General features: G+C 40.5%; 4 protein-coding genes across 4 annotated transcripts; all 4 read left to right on the top strand.

Moving 5' to 3' along the window:
• The first annotated feature begins 62 nt into the window (after nucleotides 1–62).
• LOC137603211 (uncharacterized) lies at nucleotides 63–5,904 on the top strand. Its single transcript, XM_068326450.1, has 3 exons — nucleotides 63–2,423; nucleotides 2,508–2,536; nucleotides 3,570–5,904. The coding sequence occupies exons 1-3, from the start codon at nucleotides 63–65 to the stop codon at nucleotides 5,902–5,904; spliced, it is 4,725 nt and encodes a 1,574-aa protein (XP_068182551.1).
• Nucleotides 5,905–6,411: 507 nt separating this feature from the next.
• Nucleotides 6,412–8,790, top strand: LOC137603210 (protocadherin alpha-C2-like). Its single transcript, XM_068326449.1, has one exon. It carries the CDS (start codon nucleotides 6,412–6,414, stop codon nucleotides 8,788–8,790), a length of 2,379 nt encoding a protein of 792 aa, XP_068182550.1.
• A 1,341-nt stretch (nucleotides 8,791–10,131) lies between these two features.
• LOC137603208 (protocadherin alpha-3-like) lies at nucleotides 10,132–12,595 on the top strand. The gene is made up of 2 exons (XM_068326448.1): nucleotides 10,132–12,492; nucleotides 12,587–12,595. The coding sequence occupies exons 1-2, from the start codon at nucleotides 10,132–10,134 to the stop codon at nucleotides 12,593–12,595; spliced, it is 2,370 nt and encodes a 789-aa protein (XP_068182549.1).
• An 809-nt stretch (nucleotides 12,596–13,404) lies between these two features.
• Nucleotides 13,405–16,863, top strand: LOC137602781 (protocadherin alpha-8-like). The gene is made up of 2 exons (XM_068325815.1): nucleotides 13,405–15,837; nucleotides 16,046–16,863. The coding sequence occupies exons 1-2, from the start codon at nucleotides 13,474–13,476 to the stop codon at nucleotides 16,082–16,084; spliced, it is 2,403 nt and encodes an 800-aa protein (XP_068181916.1). The 5' UTR covers nucleotides 13,405–13,473; the 3' UTR covers nucleotides 16,085–16,863.
• Nucleotides 16,864–17,102: the final 239 nt, after the last annotated feature.

The following is a 17,102-nucleotide window of genomic DNA, read 5'->3' as shown; positions in this document are numbered from 1 at the left end:
TGCGCGTAATCTTCAGATAACCACATATTGTATTATCTGTTTTCATCCATTGACGTGAGACAATGGAACGAAGCGGAATGAATTCATGTCGACAAGGAAAGAAATTGATTCCCCTCTTGTTGATTTTGATCCTGGTATTACGCGGGACATCGGCACAGATCAGATATTCTATATCCGAAGAGGTCAAAGAAGGCACCGTTGTTGGCAATATCGCAAAGGATTTGGGAATAGATGCAAATATATTAAATGCAAGAAGATTTCGCATCGTTTCTGGCTCAACCGAATCTGTTTTCCAGGTAAACACAAATAATGGAATTTTATATGTAAATCGTAATATTGACCGAGAGAAAATTTGCCAACGCACAAGTGCGTGTTTGATAAATCTTAAAACCGTGTTAGAGGACCCGCTGGAGATTCACTATGTTGCAGTCGAGGTGTTAGACGTGAACGATCATTCACCCTCGTTTCCAGAGAACAATAAAACGCTGGAAATATCCGAGTCCACCTTGCTCGGAACCAAATTTCAGTTGCACGCTGCTCTCGATCCAGATGCTGGGGAAAATTCCGTTCAACAGTATAAAATAAGTCAGAATAATCATTTTCGACTTGAAGTAAATGATCGTGGAAAAGATGGCAAAGTGCCTATTTTACATCTACAGAGTCAATTAGATAGAGAGGCCTATCGCAGCCATAAACTGCTGCTCACCGCCCTGGATGGGGGTAAACCTCCAAAATCAGGGACCATGGAAATATTAATAGAAGTTTTAGATGTTAATGATAATGCGCCAGTTTTTACAAAAGATGTGTATTCCGCAGAAATAGATGAGGACGCGCCAATTGGAACAACAGTCATTAGAGTAAACGCCACCGATAAGGACGACGGATTAAATGGAGGTGTTAACTATTATTTTGGTAATGTAAACAGCAAGGTACTCGATCTATTTGATGTGAACCCGAGCACAGGGGAAATAATAGTGAAAGGACAATTAGACTATGAAGCTGATGACAGCTACCAGATAGACATCCAAGCGTGTGACAGCGGCGCTATTCCTTTTAGAACGGATAAAAGCGTAACTGTAAATATTAAAGATATAAATGATAATGCACCTGTAATTGAGGTGACTTCACTCTCTAATAGTATTTCGGAGGATTCCAGACCGGGAACAACAGTAGCACTGATTAGCATTACCGATTTAGACTCTGGGAAGAACGGAAAAGTTGTCAGCTTCGTAAAAGAGGACACACCGTTCACATTAACACCATCGATACAGGACAACATGTTCGCTCTCGTAACGAAATCACAACTCGACAGGGAAAGTGAGTCAATTTATGATGTGAGAATAATCGCGAAAGATGGAGGTGAGCCAAACTTAACAGCTGCAAAAACTTTAAGACTCGTTGTGACTGACGTAAATGATAACGGCCCAGAGTTTGCATCGAGTAAATACAATTTCTATGTCACCGAGAATAACGCTCCTGGAATGTCAGTGTTTTCTTTAATCGCGTCCGATCGTGATGAGGGAGATAACTCTGTGATCACTTACCACATTGTCAGAGATGTTGGCTATGGTGACAAAAAAGCGACATCATTTCTCAACATCAATCCTGATAATGGAGATATTTTGGCACTGGCAAGTTTTGACTTTGAGACCCTGAAGACGTTCCAGTTCCAAGTTGTGGCCACAGATGGTGGAACTCCGTCCCTGAGCAGCAACGTGACAGTGAACGTGTTCATTCTGGATCAGAACGACAACGCTCCAGTCATCCTGTATCCAGTCAGCTCCAACGGTTCTGCTGAAGGTGTGGAGGAGATTCCCCGCAATGTGAACGCAGGACACTTGGTGACTAAAGTCAGAGCCTATGACGCTGATATAGGATATAACGGCTGGTTGCTGTTTTCACTGCAGGAGGTGACTGACCACAGTCTGTTTGGTTTGGACCGCTATACAGGACAGATCAGAACCCTTCGCTCATTCACAGAGACAGACGAGGCTGAGCACAAACTGCTCATACTGGTGAAAGACAATGGGAACGTTTCCCTGTCAGCAACAGCTACTGTGATTGTCAGAGTTGTGGAGCCCAAAGAGGCTTTTGCTGCTTCTGATGTGAAAAGTTCAGCAAAGGAGGATGAGGAGAATAATGTGACTCTTTATCTGATGATAACTCTGGGCTCAGTTTCACTTCTTTTTGTCATCAGTATCATCGTGCTGATTGCAATGCAGTGTTCAAAAAGCAGCACAGACTACACTTCTAAATATCTCCAAGAGACTAATTATGATGGGACACTGTGTCACAGCATCCAGTACAGATCTGGAGACAAACGCTACATGTTAGTTGGACCCAGAATGAGTATTGGATCTACTATTGTACCAGGAAGCAACGCTAACACTCTGGTGCTCCCTGACAGGAGATCATCTACAGAGGTAAGATCTTGATGGCTTGATTTAAGCGATCTGAAGCTGTGGTCCGTAGTGCAATAAGGACTTATCTTGTCCCTCTTGATTCAGTTCAAAGTTCCGCGATATGAGCAGAAAGGGTTTGTTTTTAGTCTTTTTTCATGTATGTGTGAAGTGCTTGCAGTAAGCCGCTGTACTGGACAGTGTAATGTTTTAGCAGTAAGGATATTTTATAAGCTAACAATATAATAATAATATACAATTTTCCGGAGTATTGTCCTTTTGCTTCTGGTGCTTCTTTTGCTTCCCCTGTCCTGTCATGTTTGAGGCCTCCAAATGCTGGGCCCTTTTAAAAAGAAAACTATTACCAGTCCTTCATCTTTCTCATCATTTATGGCACTATACATCTGAACACACCTTATGTCAAGAATTCTAGCGTGCTTGACTTGCCCCTGTTTTGACACATGTTAATACCACCAGAGATCATTTTGATTTCCATATACTGTATACTGTACAACAATTAGATGGAATAAACATCTTGCATCACAAAACATGGTAGAATTACATTTAAGTGAGTGCAACATTTTTTTTTTTCTACAGTCAACTCTTTTTGACGTGGATCAGTTTCCATCACATCTCTCTCCAGCAAAGTGTTTGATAATTGATCAAACGGATTACAACCTGACAATCATCGGGATTGGTCTCTCAGTACAGTCACTCAACATCACCAGTGTTCTATTTTGCTACCGCAGGGCAGATGATCCTCCATCACAAACTTTTTGTTGAAGAGTCTCAGTGGCAGACACTGCTTTAATTCATCATGAATCACCAGTCCTAATAAACAACTGTTGTGGGTTTAACTGCATCTCCCAGTTTATTATTTTTTGAGGTAGATTTGTTTGGAAATTATACGAAGTAAAATTTTTACAGATTAAGAGTAATCTAAAATGTTGTCCTCTTGGTGTCAGTATTACATCTATATGACCTCATAGACATCAGCCCTCCTCAAAACCCCCGCTTTTGTCTCATGCCTCACAATAAAGGGTAGATCTAGGAGACCTGGAGTCGGATGAGAGCGTGCCTTGTTCGGGTATATTTGACTGACTTGATGCAAAATACAAGCACTTGGTTGTTGTTGGCGAACTAAAAAATGATGGGCTGTGAACGATCCAGATGTTGGCGGTTCGCTTTGCATTTTTTCTTCCTCCTGATTTTCGGGAACCAGAATTTGGCTGAGCTGAGGTACTCTATCCCAGAGGAGATTAAAGAGGGAACTGCGGTTGGAAATGTCGCTAAGGATCTTGGCCTGGATAAAACCTCTTTCAATAATCGACGTTTTCGTGTTGTTTCTGGATCCAAGGACGCATTTTTCGAGGTTAATCCGGACAGTGGTGCGTTACAGATCCGTAAAAAGATCGACCGGGAGGAGCTGTGCCACGGTAACGCTTTATGTTTAATAGAGCTGAAAATACTCGTTGAAAACCCTTTAGAAATGCACCATATCGTCATTGAAATAACTGATGTCAATGATAACTCTCCTAGTTTCCCTGAAACGGAACAACAGTTTCAAATAGCGGAGCATACGTCTCCGGGAACGCGATTTCAGCTGCATTCAGCCCGTGATCCTGATGCTGGTTTAAATTCTATCCACGCGTATAAATTAACCGCGAACGATCATTTTGAAATAGATTATAGTCGTAGTGATGACGATAAAATACCATTTTTAGTGCTGAAAAAGTCATTGGACAGAGAAAAAAATAATAAACATTTGCTCCTGGTGACAGCAGTTGATGGAGGGAAACCTCAAAGATCAGGAACCCTAAATGTTTCCATAATTGTTCTTGATATTAATGATAATCGTCCAACATTTAGTCAGGAATCATACCAAACAGAAATATATGAAAATGTCCCTATCGGTACATTTGTTACGAGAGTGACTGCAATTGATGCAGACGATGGAACGAATGGAGAAATAGAATACAAACTGAGCAAAACGTTGCCACGTAAGATTTATGACATTTTTGAATTGGATAGTTTAAGTGGTCAAATTAAATTGAAAGGACAGTTGGATTTTGAAGAATCCGACGTTTATAAATTAGACATTGAAGTATCTGACAAAGGAACACCTCCATTAACTGGAGGCTGCAGAGTCATCATAAAGGTAAAAGACGTGAATGATAATCCGCCAGAAATTGAAGTCACATCACTGTCAAGCAGAGTGTCTGAAGACTCAAAACCTGGAACAGTTGTATCTCTGATTAGTGTGACGGATGAAGACTCTGGTGTCAATGGAAAAATAATTTCACAAATAACCTCCGACGTACCATTTGAGTTAAAACCTTCTTATAAGGAGAACATTTATTCAATTGTTACAAACGATTTTTTGGATCGAGAGAAGGTGTCAAAATATGAAATAACCGTAAAAGCCACTGATTGTGGTGAACCTCCTTTATCTACTTTTAAAACACTCAATATTCAGATGTCAGATGTAAATGACAACAGACCACAATTCGAACAAAATCCATTAAAGTTTTATCTGGTCGAAAATAACATTGCTGGAGCTTCAATATTCTCTGTTAGTGCAACGGACAATGATCTGGATGACAACGCAGCTATTTCATATCAAATCATGAGAGAAGGGAGTCAGAATGACATTAAGTCTTTCCTGAATATAAATTCTGATAATGGACATATTTCTGCATTAAAAAGTTTTGACTTTGAGACCCTGAAGACGTTCCAGTTCCAAGTTGTGGCCACAGATGGTGGAACTCCGTCCCTGAGCAGCAACGTGACAGTGAACGTGTTCATTCTGGATCAGAACGACAACGCTCCAGTCATCCTGTATCCAGTCAGCTCCAACGGTTCTGCTGAAGGTGTGGAGGAGATTCCCCGCAATGTGAACGCAGGACACTTGGTGACTAAAGTCAGAGCCTATGACGCTGATATAGGATATAACGGCTGGTTGCTGTTTTCACTGCAGGAGGTGACTGACCACAGTCTGTTTGGTTTGGACCGCTATACAGGACAGATCAGAACCCTTCGCTCATTCACAGAGACAGACGAGGCTGAGCACAAACTGGTCATACTGGTGAAAGACAATGGGAACGTATCCCTGTCAGCAACAGCTACTGTGATTGTCAGAGTTGTGGAGCCCAAAGAGGCTTTTGCTGCTTCTGATGTGAAAAGTTCCGCAAAGGATGAGGAGGAGAATAATGTGACTCTTTATCTGATGATAACTCTGGGCTCAGTTTCACTTCTTTTTGTCATCAGTATCATCGTGCTGATTGCAATGCAGTGTTCAAAAAGCACCACAGACTATACTTCTAAATATCTCCAAGAGACTAATTATGATGGGACACTGTGTCACAGCATCCAGTACAGATCTGGAGACAAACGCTACATGTTAGTTGGACCCAGAATGAGTATTGGATCTACTATTGTACCAGGAAGCAACGCTAACACTCTGGTGCTCCCTGACAGGAGGGGAGAATCTGGAGAGGTAAGATGATCTTTTCAGTCGACACTTTCATTGTCGTCTCAATTGTCAAAATAAATTGTTGTTTATTATACTTAATTATAATAGGCAACTAGACAGTTTGGTCCTTCATTTTAGAGTTAATTTTGTTTTCTCACCGTTTTCTATCTTTGGGGTTGACTTAAGAATATACAGTTATCAATTTGCTTTTTAAATTAAAAAAAATTGATTCTTATTGATATCGCTATGTAATCCTTCATCTGGGATATGTTGAGGAACACGTTGCAAAGTGCTCACTTGGTGTCGTTATGTGCACAGAAATAATGTGTCAGGATAAACCTTTTGTTACCGATGTAGATCCACCCCTTTGTGGGAAGGGCTTTCATATTTCAGTACTTGATGCATCCATTACGCACACAGCAAATATCATTTGTGGTTCTGATATTGTACTGGAAAGACATCGGGCTGTATTAGGTCGGTTTTTGTTCGTCGAATGAGCCGACATTGTGGCTCACCGGGACATATTTTAGTTCAGTAATAATGGAGCAGAAACGACTTAGAACATCGAGAGAGCCAAAGCGTTGGATCGCTTTTATTGTTCCACTAATTTTGCTTCAGAGCCGAGCTTCGGCTCAGACGAGGTACTCAATCGCTGAGGAGGTTGAAGAAGGAACTGTTGTTGGGAATATAGCGAAGGATTTGGGACTGGAAAAACAGGCACTGAAAAAAAGAGGATGTCGTATTGTTGAAGGGCAAACAGAGTCATTCTTTCACGTCAACCAAGACGATGGCATATTGTATGTTGGACGAATAATTGACAGAGAGACGATTTGTGAACGAAGCAGTGTGTGCTTGATTAATTTGAAAACAGTGCTGGAAAACCCTCTTGAAATTCATTCCGTGACTGTCGAGGTGCTGGATGTGAACGACCACTCTCCCACCTTCCAAACAAAAGAGGCGCGTCTCGAAATTTCCGAGTCGGTTTTACCAGGATTGCGCCTCCAGCTGCAAGCTGCGCACGACCCGGACGTCGGTCAGTTTTCAGTGCAGGAATATAAACTCAGTCCCAATGACCATTTTCGTCTGGAAATTAAAAATCGTGGAAAAGACGGTAAAATTCCAATACTAGTTTTGCTGAAAACCCTGGATAGAGAAACAAAGAGAAGTCACAGGTTACTTCTTACAGCTATTGATGGGGGTAAACCGAGTAAATCCGGAAGAGCAGAAATTATTGTTGATGTAATAGACGTCAATGATAATATGCCGGTTTTCAACGAAGAAACTTATTCAGTGCGTTTGGAAGAAAATGTTCCCATTGGTACAACAATCATAAAAGTAAATGCTTCTGATTTAGACGATGGGTCAAATGGCGAGGTTGTGTATTCACTTGGCAAAAATGTAAATAGCAGGATACGTGAATTATTTCGCGTTGATTCAGAGACAGGTGAGATTATAGTTCAAGATCTGATTGACTATGAATTAGAGGGAAGTTACGAAATTGATATACAGGCCTCTGATAAAGGGTCAGCACCATTAAGGACAGATAAAAGTGTGTTGGTGAATATTGTTGATTTAAATGATAACATTCCTCAGATTGAGGTTACGTCATTTTCAAGGGCCATTCCAGAGGATGCCAGACTAGGAACAACTGTGGCATTAATCAATATAATCGATCGAGACTCTGATCAAAATGGGAAAGTGATTTGCACATTCAAAGAAGATGTTCCATTCGCACTGTCACCCTCAGCACAGGATAACATGTATTCTATAGTCACAAAGTTGCCACTAGATCGAGAAAAGCAGTCTATATATGATCTTACTCTTGTTGCAACAGATGGAGGTGTACCCACGCTGTCGTCTGAGAAAAGCATTAGCATTATAATATCAGATGTAAATGACAATATTCCAGAATTTTCTCAGAACCCTTACAGATTTTATGTTAGTGAGAACAATTCTCCAGAAGCTTCACTGTTTTCAGTGATTGCATCAGACCATGACGAGGGGGATAATTCTCATATTACATATAAAATTTTAACTGATGGAAAAGAGAGTAACAAACGACATTCATATAGTCTCAACATTAACGCTGAAAGTGGAGATATCATGGCACTAAAAAGTTTTGACTTTGAGACCCTGAAGACGTTCCAGTTCCAAGTTGTGGCCACAGATGGTGGAACTCCGTCCCTGAGCAGCAACGTGACAGTGAACGTGTTCATTCTGGATCAGAACGACAACGCTCCAGTCATCCTGTATCCAGTCAGCTCCAACGGTTCTGCTGAAGGTGTGGAGGAGATTCCCCGCAATGTGAACGCAGGACACTTGGTGACTAAAGTCAGAGCCTATGACGCTGATATAGGATATAACGGCTGGTTGCTGTTTTCACTGCAGGAGGTGACTGACCACAGTCTGTTTGGTTTGGACCGCTATACAGGACAGATCAGAACCCTTCGCTCATTCACAGAGACAGACGAGGCTGAGCACAAACTGGTCATACTGGTGAAAGACAATGGGAACGTTTCCCTGTCAGCAACAGCTACTGTGATTGTCAGAGTTGTGGAGCCCAAAGAGGCTTTTGCTGCTTCTGATGTGAAAAGTTCTGCAAAGGATGAGGAGGAGAATAATGTGACTCTTTATCTGATGATAACTCTGGGCTCAGTTTCACTTCTTTTTGTCATCAGTATCATCGTGCTGATTGCAATGCAGTGTTCAAAAAGCAGCACAGACTATACTTCTAAATATCTCCAAGAGACTAATTATGATGGGACACTGTGTCACAGCATCCAGTACAGATCTGGAGACAAACGCTACATGTTAGTTGGACCCAGAATGAGTATTGGATCTACTATTGTACCAGGAAGCAACGCTAACACTCTGGTGCTCCCTGACAGGAGGGGTACTGAAGAGGAGGTAAGACTCTAATGTTACCTCACTACATATTCATTGATAATTAAAACGGTGTTATATACTCCAATCTATAAATTGTAACATCTCACAAATATAAGTCTTGTGTTCTTTATTGAGTAACTGATTAAATATTTTCATTCTCATAATGTTATTGTCAATACTAAAGTCTCTGTTAAGAAACTTTTAAGAAACAGTGGTGTAAAGGCTTCTTTCCATAAACTAAAATCCCATTTTTCAGTAAAGACAAGTTCTGTTTGAATGCACATTTTTAATTGATAAAGGAAAGACACGGGTTTAATGTCCATGTAAATAGCATGTATTAAAAAGATACAAATACCAAAACAACAGGACTATACAGCTAAGTATAGCTGCTGTTCTTTGTATCAGACTGGTTTGGCTGTCTGGTTTGCACTGGTGAAGGAGAATAATTTCTGATTAATAACTTACTGATATTTGCAATTCATCGATCTTAATTTCATGGCCTTCTAGTCTTTGGTAGCAATGTGGCTGAATGTCGTATTTGCTATTGTTTTTGCTGAAACATTCATTAATCGTAATATGTACAGTATATATACAGTAGCCAGACAGAGATAATGTGAAGTAAACTGGTCATTCAGGTGAAAATGAATGGAAGCTGTTCATTCTAAGCAGCAGCTTGATGTTGTGGAATAAAAATGTATTTGGCAACTTGTGACTATTAAAGATGGAGCATCAGATATTATGAAAAATATTTTGACTTTCTATCTGATCATGGATATTGGTTATTTTTTTTTCACTTTATGTCATCAATATCACTAAGATGCTTACAAAGTAGTGCTTAAAATATAGATACGTATGTGTAATACATGGGAGATAAATTACATTGTGTTACAGAATCTGCTGCAGATCTGGAAAGAAATCACAATACAAACAATGCGAATATTTTGGGTTTTTCTGATGGGGAATACCCAAAATATGAGTCAAAACATATTTCTTATTTATGTAGTTCCTTTATAACTAATCGTTTGGCGGAAGACATTTAACACTATGAAGAATTTATTTGAATATAATCTTTGATATTTATTGCTGGTCTCTTGAACGTGGTGGATGCATTTTTACGCACGTTCATACGGTGGCAGTACCTTATCATTATAATGACTCAACGTCTCAGTTTCCTGTACACATGACCCAGTCTGTACGTCCAGACTGCAGAGAAATATTTTGGCTTACACGCATCGAAAAACGATGAGGTGAATATTTAGTATTTGTGACATTAAACATTTTCCTGGAAAATATTAGTATACGTCTGATCGAGACTCTGTTTTTGACGACTATATAATTATGGATCTGTTTGGACTCGGATTTTTACCTCAAATCATGAGACAAAGAGGATGGGAGACAACGCGCCAGCGACTACATCTGTATGTCGGTTTGAGTTTGCTTTTATTTTTCAAAGAAACCTCGGCACAACTGAGGTATTCTATACCCGAAGAGCTCCAAGAGGGAAGTTTTGTCGGGAATATCGCTAAAGATTTGGGAATAGACTTGAATTTAATGAAGCAGAGAGGATTTCGCATAATGTCGGGCTCAACGGAATCGCTTTTCAAGGTAAATGAGGATGATGGGGTGCTTTATACCTGCAATAGAATAGACAGAGAGGAGGTGTGTAAGGAAAGCGCAACGTGTTTAATCAACCTGAAAACGGTTCTCGAAAATCCTCTCGAGGTTCATTATGTGACCGTGGAGATAACCGATTTGAACGACCACTCCCCCACATTTCCAGAAAAAACAAAGAGATTGGAGATTTCGGAGTCTGCGTTGCCTGGAGCGCGATATCAGCTGCAAAATGCCTACGATCCGGATGGTGGTATTAATTCCGTCCAACAGTATACAATCAGTAAAAACGAACATTTTCGTTTGGAGATTAAAGATCGTGGGAGAACTGGTAAAACTCCGATTTTACAGCTACAGAAGCAGCTCGATAGAGAGGTAAAAAACAGCCATAAACTCGTGTTGACGGCTGTAGACGGTGGAAATCCGCCGAAGACCGGTACGGTTGAAATATACTTAGATGTTCTAGATGTAAATGATAATATGCCGGTGTTTACCAAAGACACATACACAACCATGGTACAAGAGAACGCCCCAGTCGGAACAACAGTCATTCAAGTTAACGCAACCGATTTAGACGACAGCCCAAACGGAGAAGTTGTTTATTCATTTGGAGCAAATGTTAAAGGAAAAATTCTAGAGCTGTTTAACATCGACCCTGTCACTGGGGAGATAATTGTGACAGGCTGCATAGATTATGAGGAGCAAGACAGCTATGACATTGACATACAGGCATCTGATAAAGGAAGCATTCCGTTTAGAACCGATAAAAGTGTGCTCATTGAAATTGGAGATATAAATGACAATCCTCCAGAGATAGAAGTAGCGTCGTTGTCTGCTGCTGTTGCAGAAGATTCGAGACCAGGAACTACGATCGCTCTCATCAGCATTACTGATTTAGATTCTGGACTGAATGGTAAAATTATAAGTTATGTTGCCGAAGAGAGCCATTTTAAGTTAACTCCTTCAATGCAAACGAATATGTTTGCTGTTGTCACGAAATCACAGCTAGACAGGGAACAACAATCAAATTATAATATCACAATAATCGCAAAGGACGCAGGCGAGCCAGCCTTAAGATCCGAAAAGACAATACGTGTGTTTGTGTCAGACACGAATGATAACAGTCCAGTGTTTTCAATGAAGCAATATTCTTTCTACATCAAAGAAAATAATCCCCCAGGGCATTGTGCATTTTCTGTCAGCGCATCTGATCGCGATGAGGGCGACAATGCCGTTATTTCGTACCACATTCTCAGGAGTAAACCCCACGACAATAAAGTGACCTCATCTCTAAGCATCAACTCTGACAACGGAGAGATTTTAGCTCTAAAAAGTTTTGACTTTGAGACCCTGAAGACGTTCCAGTTCCAAGTTGTGGCCACAGATGGTGGAACTCCGTCCCTGAGCAGCAACGTGACAGTGAACGTGTTCATTCTGGATCAGAACGACAACGCTCCAGTCATCCTGTATCCAGTCAGCTCCAACGGTTCTGCTGAAGGTGTGGAGGAGATTCCCCGCAATGTGAACGCAGGACACTTGGTGACTAAAGTCAGAGCCTATGACGCTGATATAGGATATAACGGCTGGTTGCTGTTTTCACTGCAGGAGGTGACTGACCACAGTCTGTTTGGTTTGGACCGCTATACAGGACAGATCAGAACCCTTCGCTCATTCACAGAGACAGACGAGGCTGAGCACAAACTGCTCATACTGGTGAAAGACAATGGGAACGTTTCCCTGTCAGCAACAGCTACTGTGATTGTCAGAGTTGTGGAGCCCAAAGAGGCTTTTGCTGCTTCTGATGTGAAAAGTTCTGCAAAGGATGATGAGGAGAATAATGTGACTCTTTATCTGATGATAACTCTGGGCTCAGTTTCACTTCTTTTTGTCATCAGTATCATCGTGCTGATTGCAATGCAGTGTTCAAAAAGCAGCACAGACTATACTTCTAAATATCTCCAAGAGACTAATTATGATGGGACACTGTGTCACAGCATCCAGTACAGATCTGGAGACAAACGCTACATGTTAGTTGGACCCAGAATGAGTATTGGATCTACTATTGTACCAGGAAGCAACGCTAACACTCTGGTGCTCCCTGACAGGAGACAAACATCTGGAGAGGTAAGATTAATATCCAATATTTTATGATTTTTAGAATTTTCTAAGATGTTTAGAAAAAAGATTAAGTCAATCATGTCAATTCTAATTCAAGCAGCCGAGCTAAACTTTCCACCTATACACAAACTTATTATAGCTTCTACAGCATACATGGATGGCATTAATTTGTTTTCACCGATGTATGTACTGTATGAATACATACATACATGCGTCCGTACGCATGTAAATAAATGAATACAGTAAATACACAATTAAATAAATAGATACTTGAGTTTACTAAAGTAAGGATAAGATACTAGCAGGAGTGAGCTCAACTATCACAATGAAGAACAAGAAAAACAACAACAATAATAATAATAAAAAAGAAGTTAATGAAAAAGAAAAATAATAACAAAAGAGAATAATACTAAAAATGAGAAACTACACAAAAATATTTGTTTATTTCATAAAATACAATCCAATGAAGATATTAGAATAATACAACATCAATACGATGTGTGTTTACAGAATATTACTTACAAATGTATTTCACAGTCGTCAGTTATGGATAAGTGTCATCCATTAAATGATTTATTGCCGTCACTTGTTTGATATTCATATGTTATGACCAATACTATGACAGGTAATAACGTCCCGTTCTTCTACGCTCATATATGGACTGAAGATTCAATTTATAATAGCGTCCATATTTTAAATAATGTGCAGAAAATGCTTGTTGTGTGTCAAAGTGACCACTAGGTGTCAGTGTCTTTCAATGATTCTGTGTCTGGCCACATTTTACGTCAGAAGCTTTATTTGAGCCAAGTCTTTGCATTTTTCTCAGAGCGTTGTGCAACGCACGATCGCGTCTGGCAGCAAAAGGAGCGGAACACTTTGTACGATTTTTGTTGAGAAGGATTTTGGCCATCCTTGTGAAACAAGAAGCACTAAGCCTCGTTTGTATATCAAGGGGGTTTCTGGATAGTTCCCCATCGCTTTTCAATTATGGAACAAAGGAGACGCATATCATGGAGGAAGCCGTGGAGTTTGTTTGCTTTCATGGTTGCTTTGGATATTCTATGGAGTGGAGCTTCTGCTCAGATCAGATATTCAATATCTGAGGAGGTTCCGGAAGAAACGATCGTGGGAAATATAGCCAAAGATTTGGGACTTGATAAGCGTGCACTCAAAGACAGAAAATATCGCATTGTAACAGGCTCGACTGAACCCCTTTTCCAGGTGAATCAAAATGATGGCGTGTTGTTTGTGAAAAGAAAAATAGATAGGGAGGAGGTGTGCGACCGGAGCAGTCCATGTCTGATCAATTTGAAAACAGTGCTAGAAAACCCGTTAGAGATCCACTATGTTGCAGTGGAAGTACTTGATATAAATGACCACAACCCTATTTTTCTAGAAAAAGAAAAAAGGCTTGAGATTTCTGAGTCGGCCTTGCCAGGAGCCAGATTTCAACTACAGGCTGCAAGAGACCCTGATGTAGGCCAGTTCTCCATTCAACAATATAAACTCAGCATGAACGACTATTTCAGATTAGAAGTGAAAGATAGAGGTGAAGACCGAAAAGTACCGTTTCTGGTTTTGCAAAAACAGCTGGACAGAGAAACAGCTGAGAGGCATAATCTGCGTCTGACCGCCGTTGATGGAGGAAAACCCGCGAAATCTGGCACGATAGAAATTATTGTGGATGTACTTGACGTAAATGACAACTCACCAGTTTTTACTAAAGAACAGTATTCTGCCACGCTCAAAGAAAATGTTCCCGTTGGGACTATTGTGATTCAAGTAAATGCAACAGACATGGACCAGGGTGCAAATGGTGAGGTCATTTACTCATTTGGCAAAGAAGCTGATTCAAAAATAATGAATTTATTCAGTATAGATGCAAACACTGGGGAAATTAAAGTAACCGGTCAGATAGATTTCGAGGAATGTAAAACTTATGAAGTTGATATACAGGCATCTGATGAAGGGCAAGCTCCACTAACAACAGACAAAAGTGTTCTGATAACTATTATTGATGTTAATGATAATGCACCTGAGATAGAGGTGACATCTTTCTCTAGCTCCGTTACAGAGGATGCTAAAATAGGAACAACAGTGGCCCTGATTAGTGTCCATGATATAGACTTTGGAATAAATGGAAAAGTAATTTGTACCATAAGTGGAGATGTCCCGTTCACATTATCTCCATCGTTGCAAGAAAATATATATGCTGTTGTTACCAGATCACAGTTAGATAGGGAAGAAATATCCCGATATGATGTGACCATTACCGCAAAAGACACCGGTCTACCATCATTTTCAACTGAAAAGACAATAAGTGTTGTGGTGTTAGATGTGAATGACAACAGGCCAAAGTTTTCATCAAGCCCTTATGTATTTTATGTAATTGAAAACAACATCCCTGGGGTCCCAGTGTTTTCAGTGAAAGCTTCTGATCATGATGAAAGTGATAATGCTCTCATTTCATATCAGATTTTCAGACAGGCAAGTGAAGTTAATAAATTTGCATCATTTCTTAATATAAATAGTGAAAGTGGAAACATTTTGGCTCTAAAAAGTTTTGACTTTGAGACCCTGAAGACGTTCCAGTTCCAAGTTGTGGCCACAGATGGTGGAACTCCGTCCCTGAGCAGCAACGTGACAGTAAACGTGTTCATTCTGGATCAGAACGACAACGCTCCAGTCATCCTGTATCCAGTCAGCTCCAACGGTTCTGCTGAAGGTGTGGAGGAGATTCCCCGCAATGTGAACGCAGGACACTTGGTGACTAAAGTCAGAGCCTATGACGCTGATATAGGATATAACGGCTGGTTGCTGTTTTCACTGCAGGAGGTGACTGACCACAGTCTGTTTGGTTTGGACCGCTATACAGGACAGATCAGAACCCTTCGCTCATTCACAGAGACAGACGAGGCTGAGCACAAACTGGTCATACTGGTGAAAGACAATGGGAACGTTTCCCTGTCAGCAACAGCTACTGTGATTGTCAGAGTTGTGGAGCCCAAAGAGGCTTTTGCTGCTTCTGATGTGAAAAGTTCTGCAAAGGATGAGGAGGAGAATAATGTGACTCTTTATCTGATGATAACTCTGGGCTCAGTTTCACTTCTTTTTGTCATCAGTATCATCGTGCTGATTGCAATGCAGTGTTCAAAAAGCAGCACAGACTATACTTCTAAATATCTCCAAGAGACTAATTATGATGGGACACTGTGTCACAGCATCCAGTACAGATCTGGAGACAAACGCTACATGTTAGTTGGACCCAGAATGAGTATTGGATCTACTATTGTACCAGGAAGCAATGCTAACACTCTGGTGCTCCCTGACAGGAGAGGTACTGCTGAGGAGGTAAGGAGTGATTATTTTGTAACCCTAAATAGTTTTTGCTCGCACTGACAGTCCTTTATCTCCAGTCCTTTACATAGTAAGCCACTTTGCAGATTGTTTTACTGATTTTTTTTTAAAATTATCTGGGGGTGTAAAGTACATTTCAATATGTAATTCATTCATTCATTCATTCATTCATTTTCATGTACCGCCGCTGTATCTGCCGTAGCGGGTCATGGGAAGCTGGAGCCTATCCCAGCTGGCATAGGACGTGAGGCGGGGGACACTCCGGGCACGACGCCAGTGCACTGTGGAGCCATATAGACATACAGACACACACACACACACACTCACTCACTCCTACGGGCAATTTGGAACGGCCAATCAACCTGAAGCACATGCTTTTTGGAGGTGGGAGGAAACCGGAGAACCGTACACACGCAGACACGGAGAAAGCATGCAAACTCCGCACAGAGCGGGACTCGAACCTGGACGCGCTGTGTTGTGAGGCAACAGCGCTACCCACTGCACCACCATGCCACCCTCAATATGTAATATGAACTAGTAATGTTTTTGTCAGTGTCATTCTTAGGGATTATAGTATGAACTGATTCAGAAGATAAAAATTCTTGGAGAAAGCCATTCATTTGTGGCAGCACATACTCCTGAGTGTAATCAAATATAAGTTTCTGGGACCCATGCAGTGTTTTTCAACATCAACTGTTGGCCATCACTTTCCATGGAATATTACGTATTTTATCTTTGCTTGGTTTCTATCAGTATACGGTTCAACCTGGGGAGGGAAATGCAAACAATGAAACATAATAGAAACCCTCAATTTTCATGTTTTTATATGATTTTCCCAGTTGATTTTCATGTTTTTATTTGAATGCTGTTTATTCCTTTAAACCTCATATACAAACAGGTTTATTTGGATAAAATTATGGTGGCTCATTTGTTAGTCAAGCTCTACCGGCTGATTTAAAAACACAAATGTACTCTAACAGCATGCATTTACATTATAAAGAGTCAAAGTAGTAAAAGATCAGAAATACAATGTAGTGTGATATAATAAAGTTAAATTCTCCTTTTGTTGGCCTGTGATTATATATTTTTAAATCTGTTTAAATGGGAAACAAATCAAAAGAAGCTGGACAGATGTGACTGATGATCACTGTCCATGGTGCTGAAAAAGCTTCTTTCAATACGTCTTAAAAATACCTCTCAAACCACAGCGATCATATTTCTGTTTGATCCATATTCCAAAATAACATGGACAAAACGCA

This window comes from Antennarius striatus, chromosome 10, assembly GCF_040054535.1.
Source record: "Antennarius striatus isolate MH-2024 chromosome 10, ASM4005453v1, whole genome shotgun sequence".
Lineage (NCBI taxonomy): Eukaryota > Metazoa > Chordata > Actinopteri > Lophiiformes > Antennariidae > Antennarius > Antennarius striatus.
This window is presented reverse-complemented; position numbering and strand designations above follow the sequence as displayed.